This window comes from Cimex lectularius, unplaced genomic scaffold (assembly GCF_000648675.2).
Source record: "Cimex lectularius strain Harlan isolate CLEC.00 unplaced genomic scaffold, Clec_2.1 scaffold24, whole genome shotgun sequence".
Taxonomy (NCBI): domain Eukaryota; kingdom Metazoa; phylum Arthropoda; class Insecta; order Hemiptera; family Cimicidae; genus Cimex; species Cimex lectularius.
The window spans coordinates 1,529,133-1,551,068 of NW_019392666.1; the positions used below are offsets into that span (position 1 = coordinate 1,529,133).

General features: G+C 36.5%; 1 protein-coding gene across 1 annotated transcript in view; it reads left to right on the forward strand.

The window, feature by feature from the left end:
• Window positions 1-20,252, forward strand: part of LOC106674346 (protein gooseberry-like) — a 46,819-nt gene extending 26,567 nt beyond the window's left edge. The window contains exons 5-7 of the mRNA XM_014406990.2: window positions 283-666; window positions 10,699-10,864; window positions 19,749-20,252. Coding sequence (XP_014262476.1) covers window positions 283-666; window positions 10,699-10,864; window positions 19,749-19,887 — 689 coding nt within the window. The 3' untranslated portion in view covers window positions 19,888-20,252. The remainder of the gene's footprint in view (window positions 1-282; window positions 667-10,698; window positions 10,865-19,748) is intronic.
• Window positions 20,253-21,936: the final 1,684 nt, after the last annotated feature.

The following is a 21,936-nucleotide window of genomic DNA, read 5'->3' on the forward strand; positions in this document are numbered from 1 at the left end:
TTGCTCGTTTGGAAGATCCTGGTCTGTCTATCCTTCCTAGTTTGTCTGCACTTTTGTTGTTATACTTTTGTCTCCCAGATTCGTATTAGCATTCTGAACTATATGTGTCACATACAAACTAGAAAGATGGATAGACCAGAAATCATGGTCAAACTTAAAGTACTTTTGATTGAAATCCTCGTGAATAATAGTTTTCGAGTCAGAATTGTCCAATCGTATGACTTAAATTTAATTTCCATAATACTCATAATAACAAATGGTTTCGTTTCGATTTGGTGTCAGGTCCTAGCTCCGGTGAGGATTCGGACACGGAAAGCGAACCTGGCATACCGCTGAAAAGGAAACAGCGTAGGAGCCGGACCACGTTTACAGGCGAACAGCTGGAGGAACTTGAAAGGGCTTTCCAACGGACCCAATACCCCGATGTCTACACGAGGGAAGAACTTGCCCAGAAGACGAAACTGACCGAAGCGAGGGTCCAGGTCTGGTTCAGCAACAGGCGGGCAAGGCTGAGGAAGCAGCTCAACTCGCAGCAGCTGAACGCGTTCAACACCATGTCTCTCCAGACGGCCTTCTCCACACCGCACCACCACCCGCAATATCACCATCCGAGCTCTTCGGCGACGACGCACACTTCTGAGCACCCCAACAACTTCCCCACACAAGGTAAGCACTAGTGAATATCCAAAAACACCAAAATTGGTCTTATACCGCACCTGAAAACCAACTTGTCAAAATCTCGAGGGCCAGGGCACAAAGAAATTTTGGGTAATGAACAAGCAGACCAACTGGCCATAGTAGTCTGCAAGACCAATTTTTGTACGAAAACCTACAATTAGGATAACAAGATTTAACCTAAACTTCTCCTCCTGAAAGGTCCTCACAAAAAAAGAGAAATATAAGAATTCAGAATAAGTGCCAGATATAGAAAATTCATAATTAAATAATTCTCACCAAATAGTTAGTTATTCCATATTTGCTTAGACGACATAATTTTTCCAATTAATTGTTCTTTTTATCCAAGGCTTTTGGTTGTGATGAAAAATTAGTATCACGAGCGGAATTCGAACCCACAACGTTCGGCTCAATGCGCAGCTGTTCTAATAGCTCAAGTGGTTGGTTAGAGCAGCGGCGTATCCCGCTCGTGATACTAATTATTCGTCTCAACCAAAAACCTTAAGTAAAAAGAATAATTAATTGGAACAGTTAGTTATGGTGAAACTCAGGGAAGTGATAAGGTTATATACCGGTCACTGGCATCTGAGAAAACACCTACGCAACATGGTTATGTTCAATGATGACTGATTTTGTAAATTATGCAACCAGGAGGTAAAAACCCCAACCATATCATCTTCGAAAGCAATCGTTCAATGGAGACATACTCAATAGTCATATATTCAATGACCCACTATTTATGAAAAGAGTCAATTGAACTGAAGTAATGAAAAGTACAAATAAGCATATCTGCATGGCTTGGGAAATATGATAATAAATAATAAAACAAACCGATATGTATGTTCGAAATATGCAGGAAATTAAATTAACTATTTTATTATAGTTATAGTTTTTATCGATCGTTTTTTTTAATCGTTCGAGCCTTTTGAAACGAAAGAATTCTACCTTTTTTTAAAAATGATCCAGTATTAGAACAATGAATTGTTATACCAAAAGTAGTCCGGCAACACTTCTAAAATAGACTGGATGAAAGGGACTGCTTGATTTTCACTTTAAGAAATGACGTTTTGATGAAAAGCATCTCTGGGGGAGCGATGGGCTAAATTATTGTTGTTATGGGGAGGTCGGTGAGCAAGGGTGGGTGGTATTTAGGGGAGTTAATCGGGATCGCCTACTCACCTAGTGAATTGAAGTCTTTTCGTAACTGCTCCACCTTTATCGCACTCCGTATGATTAGGGGCAATACAACTATTTGAGCTCTATCATTGACCGGGCCCCACCATTTCGGTACCGTCTTTTATTACAGGGCTGGGGGCGAGGCTTTAATTCACGACTCCCAGCAGAGATAATCCCAGGGTTTTAAAAAAAACCTCTTCCCGCTCCACCCTTTTCCGATGGTTTGGCAACGACGCCTTCAAAGAAGCGGCAGGGATCATAGCTGTCGTGTCATTACTGGAAATACCTTCATATCGCTTACAACCTTATAATAATAACAACTTCAGAAAAGAAGAAAAACATCGAAATAAATGCGTCTATGCTTACGCGTGTCGAAACGTTCCGACTATTTATGGGAGTGTGGGAGTTGATGCCACATGCCATATTTTCATAATTGGAAAAAGACAAAGCTTTGAACATCATAGTCATCACGAATATGGCAAATACCAATATGATTTTCAATTTATTATAAAAATAGACTTTCTTTAGGAAGTTGAACTACTAATTGAATACTAACATTCAAAACAGTAGGTACAGATTTACGAAAAAGAATCATAGGGTCAAGCATAAGCAATTTCTGTTTTTTAGAACATGAGAGACATATATGAAAAAGTTGACAAAAAAAGTATATTGTATTACATCATCGTTTTTTAAACTTTTTTACCAGCGGCTGTTTTTTTTTAAAACCAGATTCTAGAGATCTAAACCAGAAAATAGTTTTTAATCTCCGATTTAATTAATTAATTAATTTGGAGGACCTTTTCTTGCATTAAAGTTTCTCAAGATTCGGCAATATTTAAGTCACCGATCAGGAAAGTTGAGCGGATGTGGTATGATTTTCATAGCCAAGCAATTGTAACTTGTTCACAGTTTAAATTATACCATTAGGTTGAATATTAACATGCAACCTTTCCTGTTTAGCTTTTTTTTGTCACATTTTGTAGAATGGTCAATTGTTTACAAGTGCATCATACACGACAACAGAGACATAAACTTTTTTAAAATATATTTTGACATGTGCCCAGATTGAAATTTTGAACCCCGGAAATTTTTTGATGTACAAGCGGACGAACAGAATTTCCAGAGTTTTTAACTTGCTTTGAACGATTTTGGCAACTATAGTTTTTCTTGTGTCAAGATGTGCCCCACTTTCTCTGATGGTTCAAGGTAGATTTTCATCCCTAAGTAGTTGAAAATCTCGTGAAGGAAATTATCCATCAAAGAATAGTTAACTAGCTAATTAACTTTCTTTGTAAAATGGGAAAAATGTGATAGAGCAGAAATCATAAAAAAATATTAGGTATTAAAATTAAACTAAACTTGGATATTCTGTTTATTTCAGTTCCCAAAAAACCGTTTACTATATGAAATGAAACATCAACCATCAACCAATTTAACAAAATTTGTGTAATCGTTAAAAAAAGAATAAATAAAAAATAAAATTTATTGAAATTTGTACGTACAACTGTACTTACCTAAAAAAGCTTTTCCGTCATAAAGCATTGTAAAAGTTGTAAACTCGTAAAGAATAATTTAATATTCTTTAATAACAATTTAATAAGTACTTTGAATTTAACAAATGAGATCTTTTTTATGTCCTACTATTCAGTCATTTTTCGTGACTATAGAATTACGATATCTTGTTTGTTCCAAAAAGCGATTCCTGCAGATACACATTGCTATAATACAGAAGTTTTGATTTTAGGAATATTGTAAATAAACCAAATAAAATAGTACACTTCATTCTTTCTTGGACCGGAAAAGAAAAATTTCCGAGATTTCTTTTTTAGTTTCAGTATTTCACCATCATCAGTTTAGGGCTTGCTACATCGATGTTCAGAGTTGAACTTCTATCTAATCAAAGACAAGTGATGGTCCGGCATTCTCAAATTGTCTGCCACAAACTAAGAATTCTTTTAAAGACTTTAAATTTTGATGGACTCTTCCGCATTCTAATGTGATGCACGGGTCTGGAGTGTTCCTTGGGAGATGTAAATTAAAAAAAAAAAATGTCAGCTGTCCTCTTCCAATTTCGCAATTTCGTTAGTGTATTTAGGTGCCCAAATCTCAGAGGTAGTATGCATAACTATATACAAACTTACTTATATATGTCCATTCCATTCGTCCACACATTGTCACACAAAATAAGTAAATTTATCTCCTCAGAACACATTAAAATAGCTTTTTAAAAACCACAAAACAGTACACACGCTTTTTCCCAAAGTCAGACACAACACCAACAGCGTACAAATCTGATGTAATTTATAAAATTAATTGTATGAACTGTCTAGCTATATTGGAATTACATCGTAATATATCTGGAAAAATGAAAAAGCAAGACATCTGTGACAGCAAAAACCAATACTAGCATTGGTCACACACTAGAAAAACAACTTAACTTTGATTTCTACAAAATACATATAATATAAACACTGAAAAAAATACAAACGCAACATTTTAGAAATAGGTTACATTAACAGCCAAATCATAAAGCAAGTAAACTATTACACTTTATTTTTATATTTCCCTTTCCCTTGTTGTCGTCCTTAATAATTAACTACTTTGCCAATATTGAATGCAGAATCACATTTCCAATCCAGAAAATCCCCATTCTCGATTTCCTTTGAATTAACTAAAACCGCCTTCGATCAGAGAAAATTTCCCAGATTTACCGCGACCCCCACCCTGTCCAATCATAGTAATAATAATGAAATCAGCAGAATACAAATTCAAGTTTGGCAAAAATTTCAAACAATACCAATATGACACCACAAGAATAGCACCATAGTTTATGTAAGTATGAAATACTTGGTTCTGTATCGTAAGTTTTCCAATCGACATATGTTTTACAATTCACCCAGGCCCTGAAGATGACCCGAATAAAGGTCTAAACGCAGTAAGAAAATGAAAAAGTGTTTTTCTAAATTATCTAAACTTCTTGACCGCTCCTCACGAACCCAACCATTATTAAACAACGATACACACATTGTTCATCAATCCGCTTTAGCCATGAAGTATGATTCGAATAAACAAGCTCTTCTCGTAATTTAAAAATGCATCTTAATTGGGACAAAGACAATCTTTGGACGGTCAGCTATACATATTAAAGCAAGGTTTTAGATGAGGAAAAGAGAAAATGTGTGGAAGAAGCGGCACAAGACGCAAAATGTTCTCGGCTAGCTGGACTTACTCTTGCCAATAAAGTAGATAGTTGGTCATTCCAGAAAGAAATTAGGAGAATTATATTTCCGAGACAGGTTTGTCCAACTGTTAAACCAAAACGTATTTTTATTTATAATTTCTATAGCAAATAACCTGGGAATACGGGGGGGGGGTAGGTTCAACACTTTTAAGCAATACATGAAGTGTAACTTCAGATTGTGAAGAAAAAATAATATCCATCTTCGTTTCGAGATGAACATGTAATGTTGTATTTTATTATTGTGTAATAAAAAGTATTCTTATTTAAAAACTATTTTATTTTACGAAATAACGTAACTTTTATAAATGCACTTACTTTCTCGTTAAGCAATGATTTAATTTCAGAACGTTCAAATCTGGATGAACTTTGGTACAAATTAATTCAAAATATTAAGAATTTTTTTCTGTTGAAAAAAAAAGTTGTAGCTTAAAGCTCTGAAAGAGAGACAGTATTTATGAAATGTTAAGTATCATAATAATTAACATAGACTAATATGTGTTTCTTAGTGACCTGATGTTTAATAATTTGTTGAAGTGGTGAGGAGCGGTCAAGAATGATGAACTGTAGAAAAACACCTTTTTTCCCGATGTTTCGACCTTTATTTGGGTCATCTTCAGGGCCTGGGTAAATTACAAAAATTGGAAAAATACATTTAAGATGTAAATATACCCGAATAAAGGTCGAAACGTCGGCAAAATAATGAAAAAGGTGTTTTTTTAAACTACCTCATTCTTGACCTCTCCTTACGAATTCAACAAATTAGTATTCAATACAAGTATATTTCATTGGATTATAAGTCTCTATAAATATTTGTCTTTGAGTTTTAATGTTAGTAAGAATTGTTCTAAACATGTCTTCCGGCCGATGGTCGTGTTTTTCCTCGATTATTTTTTTCAATGGTTTCTGATGGAGGTACCGTCGGGAATATCGAGGCAACCGTTAAAGTCACCCGGAGAAAGGCGAATTCCCCCTTCACGTGGGGAGGGCTCCACTGTTTTGATAGGGGCCATTTTGAATCCGTTATACTCTACCCCGGTCCCCTCCACTTGCAATCTATCCCTCTGTCAACGTCGCTTTCTTCCTGCCACTTTCAAAATGGCAGAAACTTAAGTTCGACTCTATTCCCTGGATGTGTACGAGCACCCCTTTCTGACGACGAATATCGAGAAGGGGTTACAAAATAAGATTCACTTCCTCCGTAAGGCTCTTGCCAAAGCAAGTACATTGACACTTAAGTTAAAAACTGTAGGTACATCCTGACCTCATACCTCATGTAAAAAAAGACATAAATAAAGATAGTTAGCAAATTACAAAGCATACGAGGCATGAATTTTGAATAAAATCAATCATATAAATACATATACATAAACAATCTGTATTTATGCTAACAGTTGTGGCCCATCTCTACCGTTAAGTTTTTCTAAGTTAAAATATACTGTTTAGTTCGTAAAAATAATAAATAATACTAATAATAAATACAATAAACGTATAATAGCTTTGGATCCATGTGTTCCGTAAGGCTCTTGTCAAAGCAAGAAGAGTACATTGACATTTAAGGTTTAAGCCGAAAGGACGTGGGTTCGAATCCCGCTCGTGAGACTAACTTTTTCATTTTCAACCAAAACCGTTAAAATTAAATTAATAATGTTAATTAATTGAAAGAAGTAATTTGGTCAATCAGACCACTAAATATAATGGATTTGCATTTAAGTTAAAAACAGTAGATACACTTCAGTTTTGCTGACCTCATATAAAACAAGACATAAATAACATACAATACGAGCCCTGAATTCTGAATAAGATCAATCTTATTATCTTATATATAAATAATCTGTATTTATGCTAATAGTTGTGGCCCATCTCTATTGTTAAGATTTCCTAAGTTAAAATACACCGTTTAGTATCCACCATCCCTAATAAAGTGCAATAGCTTTGGATCCGTGGGTTTCATCAGTAGTGACAGATTTATACGATAGTTACCTATACTCGATGATTTTTGTCAGTCAGACGCGTTTCGGCATTTCCCCATTTTCACTGTCAAGTTGATTTCTCACAACACTCAATGAAAATTGTGAAACGCCGAAACGTGTCTGACTGTCATAAATAAGCGAGGATAGGCGGACCAAGATGATAGGCAACTATCAAACTATAGGTTTATCACACGGTAGGCCACTGCGCAAACCAGGGTTGCTTAAATCATGCAGTTTGTTTCTGTTTTTTGGATAATACTGTTATCAGTGTATTACTCTAAATCAAAATGATCATCGATATAATTGTGTAACTCTGAAATTATCTAAATCTGACCTGAGTCGTCTCTAGATCTGGCAAACTTGACTGACCATCGATTGAGCAAAACTTTAGAGAAATTTTTGTTTAAAATATATTGGTTTGTTCGTAGCTTTGGTGAATTTAGCCATAAGTGAGAAATTTCCTATTTTATTACGATTGCCGAGTCGATTAACTCATTCTGCAGGTCTCTATTTTTGACCGTCAATGGTTCCAGTGTGACTCACCATATCATAATGACAGTCAACGTAATTGTAAAAATTTAAAATGATATAAATTTGACACCAGTTTCCTCTAGATTTGGCTGACTGTTTTTTCACGGATTTAAATTATTTTTTCTCAACTGCATACGGCAAAAGTCCATCATCGATCTAGCCAAACTTTAAATAATTTTGGAGTTAAAACACTAGTTTGTTCCTATTTTGAATCAGTGAGTTTCGTCAGCAGTTAAAGATTTGTTTTCTAATACTGCTAATGGCGCTGTTTTTATTAAAAATACTTGGGTGGTACCAGTGATTCTCAATATATCAAAATGAACTTCACTGTAATTATTCCTATGAAATTGTAAAAATCTGTCATCAATCGTCTCAAGATCTGGCAAACCTGACTGTTTTTCTCCGGAAGGCTTAAATATATTTGTATTCAACTGCGGAAACAACAGACCAACAATCGATCCAAATTGTAATGGTTTTTGAGTAAAATATATTATTTTGTTCGTATCTCTGGATCAATGAGTTTCTTCGGTAGATTTGCTGGGTTCAATTGAAGGGGTTTAATTTTTTTTGTACTTGTAATCTACAGCATACAACATCCTAACTTTAATAGTTTGTGAGTTTAAATATATCTGTTTGTTCTTGATGAGTTTCGTCAGTATTTCTAAGTTTTTTTATTATTTTTATTTTATTTTTTAAAAATTAAAGATCGCGGAACAATCGTCAATGTAATTATTCTTGTAAAATTAAGAAATTAGCAAAATCTGACAGCCGTCTCTAAATCTGGCAAACCTGACCGTATTTCTACGTAAGACGTACAAGTTTTTTTATTTATAATCCACTCCATACAACATCCAAACTTTAATAGTTTTTGAAGTCAAATATATTATTTTATATAGGTAATTGGTTTTTTAGGGTTTTGTGATTTTAAGTGCAGTGTGCTAGAAAATCCTTAAAAACATATATGAAATTATAATTTCACCGACCAAAATCCAAAAACAGTGTATTAGTGAAATATATTATTTTGTTCATATCTTTTGATTAATGTGTTTCGTCAATACTTACAGTTTGCTGTTTTTACTTTTAGTTATTCATTTTTATTACAGCGTTGTTAATTTGCAAATTTTGGGTAGTGAAGACTCATTATATCCATATGGTCGTTTTAATTTTGAAAATAAATAAAAAATTTGTCATCTGAATTACTGGCCGTTTTTTCCAAGGAAATCACTGTGCAACATTTTGAAATATTTTTTAATGGACAACTTTATCCAACAACAAACATTCAAGATTTTTCCCATTAAGACTATTTCTTTCGTAAAAACAAGAATATAACAATTAACAATTGTCGTTGGTTACAGAAAAAAAACGAAAAAAAAGTTTTAACGAAGTACAAAAGGACTTTGGTTTGAAGTAACCGTCTTGGTACAAAAATAAAATAAATATGTGATAATTTTGGATAGATGAGTTACATCGGCTGTAGTAGATTCGATGTATTTAACGATTACCGATGAATTTGGCCTAATTTTCAGATTTTTTAAAGTTTAAATATATTATTTTCTAAGTAAAAATACCAATAGATGTAATTCATTTTGCACTCATCCAACAGAAATGTTACAATTAACAATATTAGTAATAATGTGTGGTGTTTAGTGACGGTTAGTTAATGATTATTTGCAGATCGTGAGATGCGGTCTGGTGTGACGTAGGTTTTTGACAAACATTTTCTTTATCATGCCAACGTTTCGATCTTTATTGAGATCATCTTCAGGGCTCAAATTGTTTGTTTTCCGTGTAGATATGTCATTCTTGTGTGCCGTGTAGAGAGTGCCCAGGGCACACAATAATGACACATCTACACGGAAAACAAACGCTTTGAGCCCTGAAGATGATCTCAATAAAGATCGAAACGTTGGCATGATAAAGAAAATTTTGTCTCAAACATACGTCACACCAGACCGCATCTCACGATCTCCAAATAATCATTGGTAGTAATCTCGGAAGAAAAACGAAATTTGTCTACTGCTCGTATAAAAAGAGCATTCATTCAAATTCGTCATCTATTTCTTCATTTACGGCTTATTGTCTTTTTTCGTTAAATTTGCAGTACATTACAATACCTTCAAATAGTAAGTATGTAAGAAGGAGAAAGGATATATATGCAACATTGTAGATAAGCGTAGAAAAAAATGAACATTCGTAGTATTGTAGTGATGCTAAAATTTGTCTGTTTAATTAATACGTCATTTCCACTTTCACCACCATCACCATCACTTCCTAGCAGATCTCGCGGTCATCGCCTCTTCAGTCGGCGAGAAGGGATGCGAGATTTTGGGTCGATTTGTTGGCTTATGGGGGTTGGGAGGGTTTTATAAAATTTGCAGTAACATCATGCACGAAAGGAAATTAATTAGATTATTATATGGTATAGAATTAAGACTTTTTCCAATATTGTTATTTACTATCAAATGGTGTGTGATTCAATGAAAAGTTTTATGAATGTATCTCAATTGTAGGCAATTTTCACGTTTTGGAAGTATGTTATTGATATTGAATTTCAATTAAACATAATTTTTTTTGCACATGACAATTATTTAAAATAAAAGGCATCCTTTAAAAGGCACAACGGACATAAAATGTAATTTTAACCTGAATTTGTATTGAAATTTGCTCTGTTGGTTTTCATATTGGACATGAATTTTCGAGCGAATGCCGGATGCGCTGTCGAACAATTATTTCTGCACGGTTCACCGTCTCCTTTGACCGAGATGTGACCCAATGCGGCGGCGGCGCTGTAGGGAAAACAGTCCGTGACTGTGGGAGGACACGTCCTCTTCCTCCAAGATAATGGGTCGCCTTCCTAATAGAAGGCATCTAATGGTCGCGAGTCCAACCCAGTCATTTCATCCGTTAATACCGTGCTATTTTACGAACAGAGTATCAATCTCACTCTCGGAACAATAACATTTTTGGCACTGCGACTCCCCTTTCATTTCGGATACCAACAGCCTTCAATTCTGAATCGCCCTTTTTATTTCCTTTATTCTCAAATCGTTCGGGCCTGGCCCTTTCTCTGAATTCTTACATGTATTAAAAACAATTTTTTTCCAGGGCAATCGCCGGGATGGATGAGCCAGCAAGCGCCTTACTATTCAGCAGCGACCGGCAGCACCACCACGACCTACCCGGAAGGCTACCAGCCGCAGTGCTCGCAGGCATGGCCTCCTCGGGTCGCCCACGCTCAACCCAAACCGGAACCATGGGCGGATACATACAGGTAATATTTAATGATTATTTATGGCCTCAATCTATCAGAATATACGATATCCACCATTATACCTATATACCAACATTCTTTGAACGGATGTAAAAAATAAAAAGTTAAGAGTGTAACTTATACGTGTGACATATGTTGAAGAGAAATAAAAACTGAGCAAAGTCGAGAAAACAAATTTTAGCTTTGAACGAGGAAGACTTCAAAAATCTCCCTTCTTTTACATTTTTCACTGAACACACAGCAATGTCGCAGAGTTAGAAATCCACCCCAAGGCGGTTAATCGTGTGGTACTCCTGAGACATTCCAGAAACCGGCATCGCGAAACGGTGGCAGAAACCGACACGAATCACCTTGCTCAGGCTTTGTATTCCATATTTTTAAATCATGACTGAAATAACGATGTGGACAACCGAATTTCCTCTACCGCATATTAATATGACATTTAGAATACATTTACATCCTTTAGATCATGGCCGAGAAAAAATAGCATTGAGATCAAGCCCGTAGTCGGAACAACGGTCACGATTGAATTTTCAGGGTACGCTGAAATATTCTGTCTCAATCGATATCGAAAAAGCAAAATATTAAAAGACTATAATAAGCAATATTGGAAATATAAAAAAATACTTAACAACAGTCATAAAATGCAAGAATAAATTATCAAACTTTTAAAGACAACATGGAAAGTCATCTATTAGCACGATTTGGCATAAAACTGTGAAAAAATTGTCGATAATTTAGAAATAACGACAAAACAAGCACGAATCGATGGTATTCAGATTTGTCTGTATGACCACGGATAGGGGATGACCACGGATAGGCGATAAAAGAGGTACCACAGGGCCTTCTACACCTCGACCTGAGTCGATCTATTGTGCTACTCCATTTTTATAATTCACTGGAAATCTTCAGGTTGTTAATCAACCGCCATAGTCTTGACGCTGTAGTGTAAGATCTTGCTTGAGGCTTTCTCTTCTAGTTGCAAGAATCTCCACCTAAAGCCGTATAAAAGCATAAAACGTGTTCTACTACTATTCTGTTAAGAAGAGGAGACTTCTTTCTGGCAGTATCCGAACAGTGTTTCTTGTCTGTACTCATATCCGGTGCCACGTAGTCTTAGGTGGCAGTGCCCTGCAGCAGTCCAACCAGAATCCTGCTTCTGTTGCGATAACCTTTCAATAATTCCTTTGTAGAGCATGCACTTCTATGGATCTCTTCGAGTGTTTCGTGTCTGGGGTATTGTTCCACCAGGTTTTGGATTTATTGAGGATCCGGGTTCGGGGCCTAGAGATTTTCTATTGGTGCCTAACAATCGATGAGGTCAACAAAAAATTTTTTAACACCATCTACTATAATCTAGTTTCCTTTAGTCGAGTGTGCAACTCAGTATAACTTAGAAATACGAAAAGAAGAATATTATTAAAAATTCTTATTCATCAAGGTTTCTTTAGGCATAAGCCATGATTTTTTGGTGAACAGAATATCGTGTAAAACGTTAATATTTCTCGTCTCCGTTCAATCTTAAGAAAATTGTGCGTTTTTCAAAGGCAGGCCTGGACATTTTAATCCCAGGTAGGTTTAATCATATCCGCTTTTACTTTATTTTCTTGTCCGTGTGTTCTCGGGTTTAATAAAGCACGCGCTTACCCGCCGGAGGTAATTTCGGCCCGTCCATCTCGCACGTTTCAATTCGATTAAAAACCATGCTGGAATAAAATATTTAGGGTTTTTTCGAAGGAATCACCTGCTCCTTGCGCTAATGGATTTTCGCCAGTGGTAATCGAGCTATCGATCGGTACCATTAAGAGTGCACCCCGGTTGGAGATCCCCTGTAATTTGGTGACTCGGTCGAATTCTGAATACCGTTCCGAGACAGTCCCGTAGGGCGGGTTAAAAAAATTCGGAAGAAACCTAACGCAAAAAAGTAGGAAATAAAGAGAGGACTGCGCCCATTAGGAACAGCCGTTTTCAACAGGTGTAATGAGGCAAAAACTGTCGAGTTCTTTAGCGCGTCCCGGACCACACCCGTAGAAAAGATGCCTTCTACCTGGGAAAAAGTTAATTAAATGGTGACTAGTCATGATCTCGTAATTTGGTACCGAGAATGTGAAAGGAGTTACAGAAGACACCGATAATTCCCACTGACACCAAATTTACTTTTAAACGCATCAGGGTGATCAGATCATCAGACGAGAGGCATCCCATTGTCTTTTAATGTAAAACCTCAATTATCAAGGATTCGATTTTCCCGGAATCTAATTATTTGTGCCCTGGGTCTCCGTATTTGTACAATATACACTTCGCGTAGGGCAACAAATCACTTCTGATTCAATGAACACCGTCTTTTGTCTAGTTGCTATGAAACTCCCACCGGTCTTTTTACAATGAACATATTCGTTATAACCGTAGTTCTGGCACGACGTACTAAACCCTTCACCATTAGGCACGTCGTTCCAGAATGACGCACCCTCTTTACACAAACCTCCGCTTTCGAAGCTTGTTGCAGGGAAATAGTAATAATGATAATAATAATACTTTATTTAAAAATTTTTATAAATAACAAAATAACCTCACTAAAAAAACAATTATTTACAGCAATGGAATATCCGTCCACTGATAAAATATTGAAAAAAGATAAAATGGCCAATAAAATATAAAAATATTCCCTGGGTTTTATAACATAATTAGAAAGAAAAAGAAAACCAAAGCCAAAAATTAATTAATTAATTTAAAAAAAATTAATAAAATAAAATTAAAATAAAATAATCAGGTGAACACAGAACAAGATAGATTTATATACCACTAATTAAATAAACATTTCTTCAAATAAATCAAAAATTGAACTCTTGTCCTACCAGTCCTAGCGGCAAAACCAGGCGTGGCGAGCGAATTTTATTAGCTGCAGGCTTGGCTCATTTAAAAGTGTGACTAGACTTTCTTCCGAGAGCATAGCACTACCCAAATAAGAAGCACGCATCTCGGACAAAATGGTACATTTAGTCAAAAAGTGCACGATGGTTTCCTTTTCCCTTGTATTGCTCAGAGTATCCCTCAACCTGTCAAGGGGGTAGAGTTAAGGAACAGATGTCCATCTCGGAGGTTGAAGAGCCAGCAGAGATCCCTCAGTTTTAGTGTTCTTCCATGATTCTCATTCATCAAGCAGAACACATAGAGATTTCGGTCAAGCCTCTTGTACAAAAGGCGTGTCTCTGTTATCAGCGTTCGCTCCAAAAACCTCTTGTTATCGTTAGTCCTTATATTAGAAAGAATGCACTGGAATTTTGCCATCCATTCAGAAAGGTTGTCTCGAGAGAATCGGAAAGAAGGATATCTATCTGACAAGGAACTCCAGTGCTCATACCAGAAAATATTTTTGTTTATTATCCCTGAGCTGAATTTTCGTGTAGCGGTGACCAGGGAGTTTTAGGGTTTTGTATACATATTTAAAATGGAGCTTTAACGTGTGCAGAAATAAGGGATCAACACGTGTTTTTAAATATAGCATGTAATTTGGAGTACAAGAAGGCAAGGCAAACAACTGCTTGATGAAGGGTATAAGGTTTCATAAGTCATAGGCCTTTAGTATCGTTCTGTCAACGATTCTGTGAAAGTCATTTTTCTATTTATCTTTTGGAAATTTTTTTACGATTTTTTTGAAAAAAGCATATCGATTTTTTTCCGATAGATACATATTAATAAAAGTGATATATCTATAAGTGTCTTCTTAATTCAGCTTTTAATTAACGCATTAAAAAAGAAATTCCATTATCCTGGCTTTTCGGTTTTTCGTGGATCCTTTCCATGTCATTACCCTTGGTAATGGAACTTTTACTCTAAGTTTAACTTGTAAACATCTCAACGAATCTAAATGGGCCCATAAAAAAATCATTATTATGCTGTGAAAAGCAATGGTTTGCCAGGTACGCAACTGGTTGGCAAAACAACGGTCCGCTCGTTCGCGTTGATTTTCTTCATTTCTTCTCCTTTAAATCATGCCTATGTAAATATGATTAAACTATTAAATAATTAAACTCTAAAACAGATTAAAAAATGATCTAGAACAATGATAAAAATGTGTACCACAACATTCTTCTTGGTAGTTTTTCTTCAATCTTGACATGATCAAGTATGTTCTGTAATTTCCATCTTAACCTAAGAATGACGAACTACACGTAACAAAGTTCCAGTGTGTCAAAACCGAAGAAAATATCAAGGGACAAAAGCAAGACCAAAATCTCCAACGATCCTTCGTTATTAGAAGTCCTGAAAGCGTGCTTGATTTAGAATTTGTCCGTTAAGCTTTGACCAACTCGACTTTTTTTAGCCTCAAATTCTTCGTACTAAAGTGAAGATGTGTTGTGTTTCTACAATATTGGCGTGATCATGTTAGTTGAGTTATGATCTGAGAGCGAAGTCCGTAAAAACCAAAGAAATTATAAATGGACAAGAAGTAGGCCAAATTCTCATCGTTATAATACTTCCTGAAAATATACTTGATTTGGAATTTATCTGTTAAGCTTTGACCAACTCGACTTTTTTAGTCTCAATTCGTCGTACTAAAGTGAAGATTTGGTGAGAAAAAATTGTGTTTCAACAAAAAATTGGCACGATCATTCGGGAATTACAATTTCATCCTAAGAGCCGTGAACTCGACGATGAAATAGCTGTTAACCAAATTATCTTACTTCTTTACTCGCCATTTACCAAAAGGCGGGTTTCGACGTGAATAATTTATTTGACCATGCTCGCGGTCAAGATTTTAGTAAGGTGTCGTGTGATGTCTTCTTAAAAGACATCCTTCTCCTGCTGATATATACTGGGCAAAATATTTTTATAGATTATCAATTCTGATATGTCCTGAATTCTAGTACAAATTTCTCCTTGTTAACTTGAGTTTAAAATGTGTATAAATTTTCACTCACAAGTTTCATAAAGCAGTGATGGGTAAGAAATATTGTAAATTGACCAAAGGACTACCCCCATTTTCCATTTTAGACGGCTGTTGTCCAAAAAGAGGAAGACGCCGGTGGGAAACAATTTTTATGTTTTCGATTGTACCGTTTTCACCCGGTACGTGAAATATGGACAGCAAATAGTTCAATAATGGTTTGTAGGAAGTGAGGGGGGGGTTGATTTTGTCGCAGGCGTGTAGGTGCCTCGAGGCGGCCCGGACATGATTAGAGGCCAGGAGGAGTTGAATCGGTAAAAGCATGCAATCAACTCGATACGTGTCTATTCCCACACCTGCCCCACCTCCTCCATGCTGCCGGCAAACCTCCTCCCAGCCTCCTCCGTCCCCGATCCGTACCCATATGTCAACAGGGGAAAAAGGCGAATTTGTCCAAAACCAAATCAATTACGAATCTGACCATCTAGAGAAACCCCCTTCATTCTATCTCACCTATTTCGGTTTTCGAAACGCGAACACCCACTGGCAAAATTTATAATCGCTCCCAGTGAGAAACAGAAAACAATTGCGATCAATAATAGTTTGAGTAAAAATTACTTCACAGCTCTACCAAAAGTAATATACCTAACTGCAAAAATAATAATTTTCTTTGATTGCATTTTAGTTATTAGTTACTTTTTTAAATTGGATACAAATCAAAATAAACCTTAAGACAGTAAGACACATGAGCTTGGCAAAACGTTTTTTTAACCCCGAAACTCAGCGAAGTACGTTTATAGTCTGATAGGAACACTTGAAAGCTTCCATTAACGTAAACTGGTTCAACAATTAAAATCTAGAAGTTTCCTGAAGTCTGCTGGGCGGTGAACCTGTAATCTGGCCGTTTCTGGTCCGCTGTTTAAGGTGGTGATATGCTTAAACGCGTTTGACAGACAAAAGTAAAGATTGTCAAAAGAGTACAATTAAGAGTCAAAAGACAAGAGAACATGCCTATCAAGATGATCAGAAACGACCAAACTACTGGTTTTCCCTATTGCCAGGCTAGACTGGCATAACATGCGGGACCCTAATCTAAATCATTTATGTTGAACCGGCACACGGGCACTACTGGGTCTGTCTTCACTCGAGGGTGTTTTGTTTGAGTTATTCAAACGCGTTTCGGCATTACGTCATCTTCAGTGAAAAACTGTCTGACTGAAGATGGCTGACAGTTTTTCACTGAAGATGGCGTAATGCCGAAACGCGTTTGAATAACTCAAACAAAAAACCCGCGAGTGAAGACAGAACCAGTAGTGCCCGTGTGCCGGTTCAACATGAGTTCGCCAAACCCCATCATCTACTAAATCATTTAGTTAGGTGATGTAGGTGCTGACAATTCCTGTGTACGTAACATCCTTAGCAGGACATGCGTTGGGATAATATCATCCAATTGTGGCATTTCGGACGGTGAACAAGTGGCCACATTCTATCCTGTGTTATCGTCCTTTGGTGTAATTTAAGTTCTACCCGCATTAGAAAACTTTCAGCTAATTGAACCCGTAACCCGGATGTAAGACCTGCACCATATCGACATTATCTAAATCTTTATATTAGATTTTTCCACACGACATTCTGTTTTTGTTATAACAATCTATTGTTATTATTCCAAACACACTTGAGTTTTCCGTGATTGGTCAAGCTTAACTGAGGAAAGGTTGTTGACAGAGAATAAAAACTGATTTTGTTTTATCGTGTGACTCAAATCTTTTCAGATCCAATATGGAAAACTAACGTTGGTGAAAATGCGTAAAACAGATGTTAAACATATTAAATTATATTAGATAGTTTCATTTACTTCCAGTTCAAATTGAAGGACACATCTATACAGAAAACAAACACTTTGAGCCCTGAAGATGATCTCAATAAAGAAAGAAACGTTGGCACGATGAATAAAATGTTTCTCTAAAACCTACGTCACACCAGACCGCATCTCACGATCAACCAAATAAACAATATATAATATTGTACACTGTATATTCTACGTTGGTCCAAAGGTTTAACTTTTCAGTATCTGCTTGATGCTGAATAAATTGTGAAAATTATTTTTTCAACCGTATTTGCCGCGGGATCGTAGATGCGTTGAAAATATTTTTGTATGTGTAGCCGTCTGAATTGTAATTGCCTGTCAAACTTTTGTTAACTTTTTCCCTTCCTCAGTAATTCTACCATATTAGAACGCTTCGTAAAAATTAAAAAAATTGAAAAAAAGGGCCGGCGCACCAAATATGCGAAGATAAGCGGACCAGGATGTTCGGCGACGACAAAACTATTTGTTCATTACCACGAAAATTTCAACAATCCATTTTAAACAACGATAAAACCCTTAAAAAGTGTTCTTTTGATCTCAAACCAACGTGAGTGAATGAAAACCTTTCGTCTAGTCTAAACCCATAGAATTAAATAGAAAAAACTAAAGAATTCCTAATATTTTCTAGTTTATTTTGTGCCATGGGTGAGACTATAATTTTTTTGTGATTTTGCTTGTTGTAGCGTTTGCAGATAGCCGACCTGAACGGGATGCGCTCTAAAGACAGCATTAGTGAACAAGTTTTACTATTTATACCAGTAGTACGTAAATATTCATAGAAACTTGGGTGGGTGTAGTGTTTCAATGGTATAGTCATAATTTTAATTATACATAAAAGCCAACGATTCTCTTATTATTCTATCTCACTTTAAGCAAATAGATTTGTGGGTATTTTTTTGTTGTTTTGGCGTTGTTTGATTTCAATGTTATCGTCACCACAAAGTCGTTATAGTCAACTATCGTTAGCCTTGTCCCAACAATGTAAATCCGTGCATCGTTACTGCGGGTCGATGGCGATTGGGGTGAACCGAGGGGTGAGTTGGAAATTAGGGCGGGTGAGTCAGAGGGGCGGCCTAGGGGTGGAGAATCCGAGGGTGGCCGCCATACCCAGTGAAACACTAGCCAGCCAGAATGGATTCTCGTCCGGATATCGTGTAGGTGGACATTAAACTGAAGGTGGTCGGTTCATTCATTATGTAAGAGACGTGTGCAGCTATTGTTTCTAAAACATCAAAGTCGGCCCCTGAGGTCACTTAGTTGATCGGCCCTTTTCACGGTCCGTTTTCCCTAAACGGTGGTCTCCGTCGAACCGTTCCTCCATTCCCGTGGTCGTACGTTCTGGACACAGAGCCGAGCTGGAATACAACAGACGGACTTTCTCCGAATCGGCTTTTTGATCGCTTTTGGCTGTGGGAAAATAGAAAATCGCTCAGTCGTGGGCAAGGATATTTGCATACGCACTGGTTTGCATACATGGCTTATAAACGTTACTTGTGCAATTCGATTACGTCAACGAACGAGGCCACGACTCTCGTCGAAATTTCCCTTTAAAAAAAATGAGCGTTGCGCCAATGGTGATTTGTCAGCTGCTCCGTTAGCCAGCGGCAGTCGGTGCGGATGAGAAATCGACTAAAATCAATAAACTCCCTTTTTGAACTACATTTACTTTTCGATTTCAAGACTGTTTGTCAGTTCGGTTAGCCCCGTGAACAAATCAACCATTTTCAATTCGATGCCTAACGTCCAAACACAAACATGGAGGTCTCCTTGTCTCCGTAATGGGCGTGAAATTAGACAATTCTTTATATATTTCGTTCGAATAGAAAGGGATTATATTAATATTAGTTTGTTTTGTAACATGACATACTTATAAACAAATACTGATCCACCAAAAACTTTACCTAAAAATGTTAATTACTTGAAAGAAGTTATTTGTTCAATCAGTCCAATATAATGTTAGATTATGTTTTGTAGTGACTGCTTCCCCACAGTGGGAACCGCTTCGGTCTTTTGCCGATAAGGTGATGCCCATGGATATTATTATTCATGTTTTTGCCTTATGTTGTTTAGGACAACCCAATATAGTTTTATTTAAATGTCTCAACTTTTTTTGCTTTTGTTTGTTGCAGTCTTTTTTCGTCGGCGGCGGCGAGCGGAACAGGCCAGATGTACACGACGGCCCATTCACCGAGTGAAGCGAAAAGCGGCTACCCATATCTTGGCCAACTCGGCTCTGTCGAAGCCGGCCTCTGCGGCAGGGCCCACTAGCCAGCAAATGAAAAACCGCCGATTCTCCAATACATTATATGACGTCCACACATAAAAAAAAGAACACAAACTTTTATGTATATTACATATTTTTTATAAGAGAAACGCCCGAGTGATTTAAATTTTAAACTTTGTGTGTACTTCATTTTTTCCAGTATTCCTTCCTATTTTTCGTCTTGCTTAATCTCTAATTTATTTGTAAATTTATTTGTAATTATAGTTTATATAATTTAAAATGCTAATCGCAGCCCAGTGTTATTTAGCTGAACTGTTAATAAAGTGTGTACATAATACATGTCGAGTCTGATGCAAACAAAGTGATTTATTGCATGTTTATATTTCTAAGTATATAACAAAAGATTATTCAATTTTATATTTATATTAATAGGTTAAATAAACTCATTTAAAAAAAAACCTGTCTAACATGGAAAACCTTAACAGACCTGTCTATTTTAGCAGTTAAACTTAAAAATCTTTTAACGATGCTGAAAAATAAAATTTCAGAACTCAGCTTCTCAAAATTTATTCCGCTATGCAGAATCGGCGGCTCAATTATCTTCAGTGTTGAACCTCCTGCTCTTGTATGCCGACGGTGGGGCAGTCAAATCGTAAATTGGGCCATTACTGGTTTCCTACTATATCCAAATTAAAAAGTAGCTAAGGTAGATTCGCCCATAGTGTTTAGTGCTCGAGAAAAAAATGAACAACGAAAATATTCATAAAGAATATTAGTTATTGTGTTTTTCTTAATTTATTGAAACTGCTGATTGATAATTAACTGAAAGATCAAATCTGCACATGCATATACATGTGCACACATATGTACAAAGTTGAGCACATCACTTCTCGCAGTCCGACGGCAATTCGAGCTATTGTAATTTACCATAAATTACCGGCAGGCCTCGAGAATTAACCACCCCGGGTGTTGGGGCCCAGGGTCAGACCTCGGTCTTATCCGTCCAGACACCGAGGTTGGGCTCAGCCGAGTGCTATTAACAGCTAGGTCATTTCAGTACCGAATGCAATCAGTTCCTAAATCTAAACCCACTCTCCCATTCACTTTTAAATACATTCTTCCTATTTATCTACCATTCACTCAGTTAGGGCGATGGAGTATTCAATATTCCTCCATAGACCCATCACGCTTTACACTTATTGTATAACTAACATAATTGAGGGTCGAACTCAACATTCCGCCATCGTTCCTCCCACCCATTCACTCTAATAAATACATTCACTCTCAACAAATGCTAGGGACACAAAAACTATATACAATAAAAAATAATCTAAAAATAGGAACAGGGGACCCAGATACCCGCTGCCGTGCTCAAGCACAATTCTTCACACAGTTGAATAGCATCCTTCAATCAAGTGAGACATATCGAGCAACCTTTCTATATATGCCGGACAATACGCGGGCTTTGGCTCAAAAGTAAGTGTCTATGTATCAACTTCTGCATTTTGTAACTGCGTTCCCTCTAAACAACGGAAAAAGATTAGTCTGGATCTAGGGAGATCTCACTCACGGCTCTCACTTTATACTGTAAACTGATCGTATGGATTGTACGCAATGTGGCAGCTCCGTTTCTTGCGATGGCATCCGTTCCTTCATTTTTTCTCAACTACTGCGTGTCCTGGGACTCAGTGAAATGATTGGTAGTGGGCTTTACATATAGCTGTTGGCTGTATAGATAGATACATGTCTAGTTTTACATTACATATTTAGAAAGATTTAAGTATTCTACAGTTGGAAAAATGTGCGTATACAAGCCCATGGGCTTCTTCCTATTTTAGTAGCATTTTTGTCCAATTTTTGTTTTGTTTTTGAAAAGGGAAGAGATGTATAAAAGGCTAAAATTTTCATGTGCGTGCATAGAAATATGGTAAATATGGTCACGGAGAATACTCGGAGGGAATAAAATCCGTTTTCATAAAATTGTGATGTTTTGCCTGTTGAATAAATAATACGCCGTGTTTATCACCCTGTTATACATTCCAGAATAGAACATACAGCAAATAATTTTACTAATATATATTTATCTTCAGAAA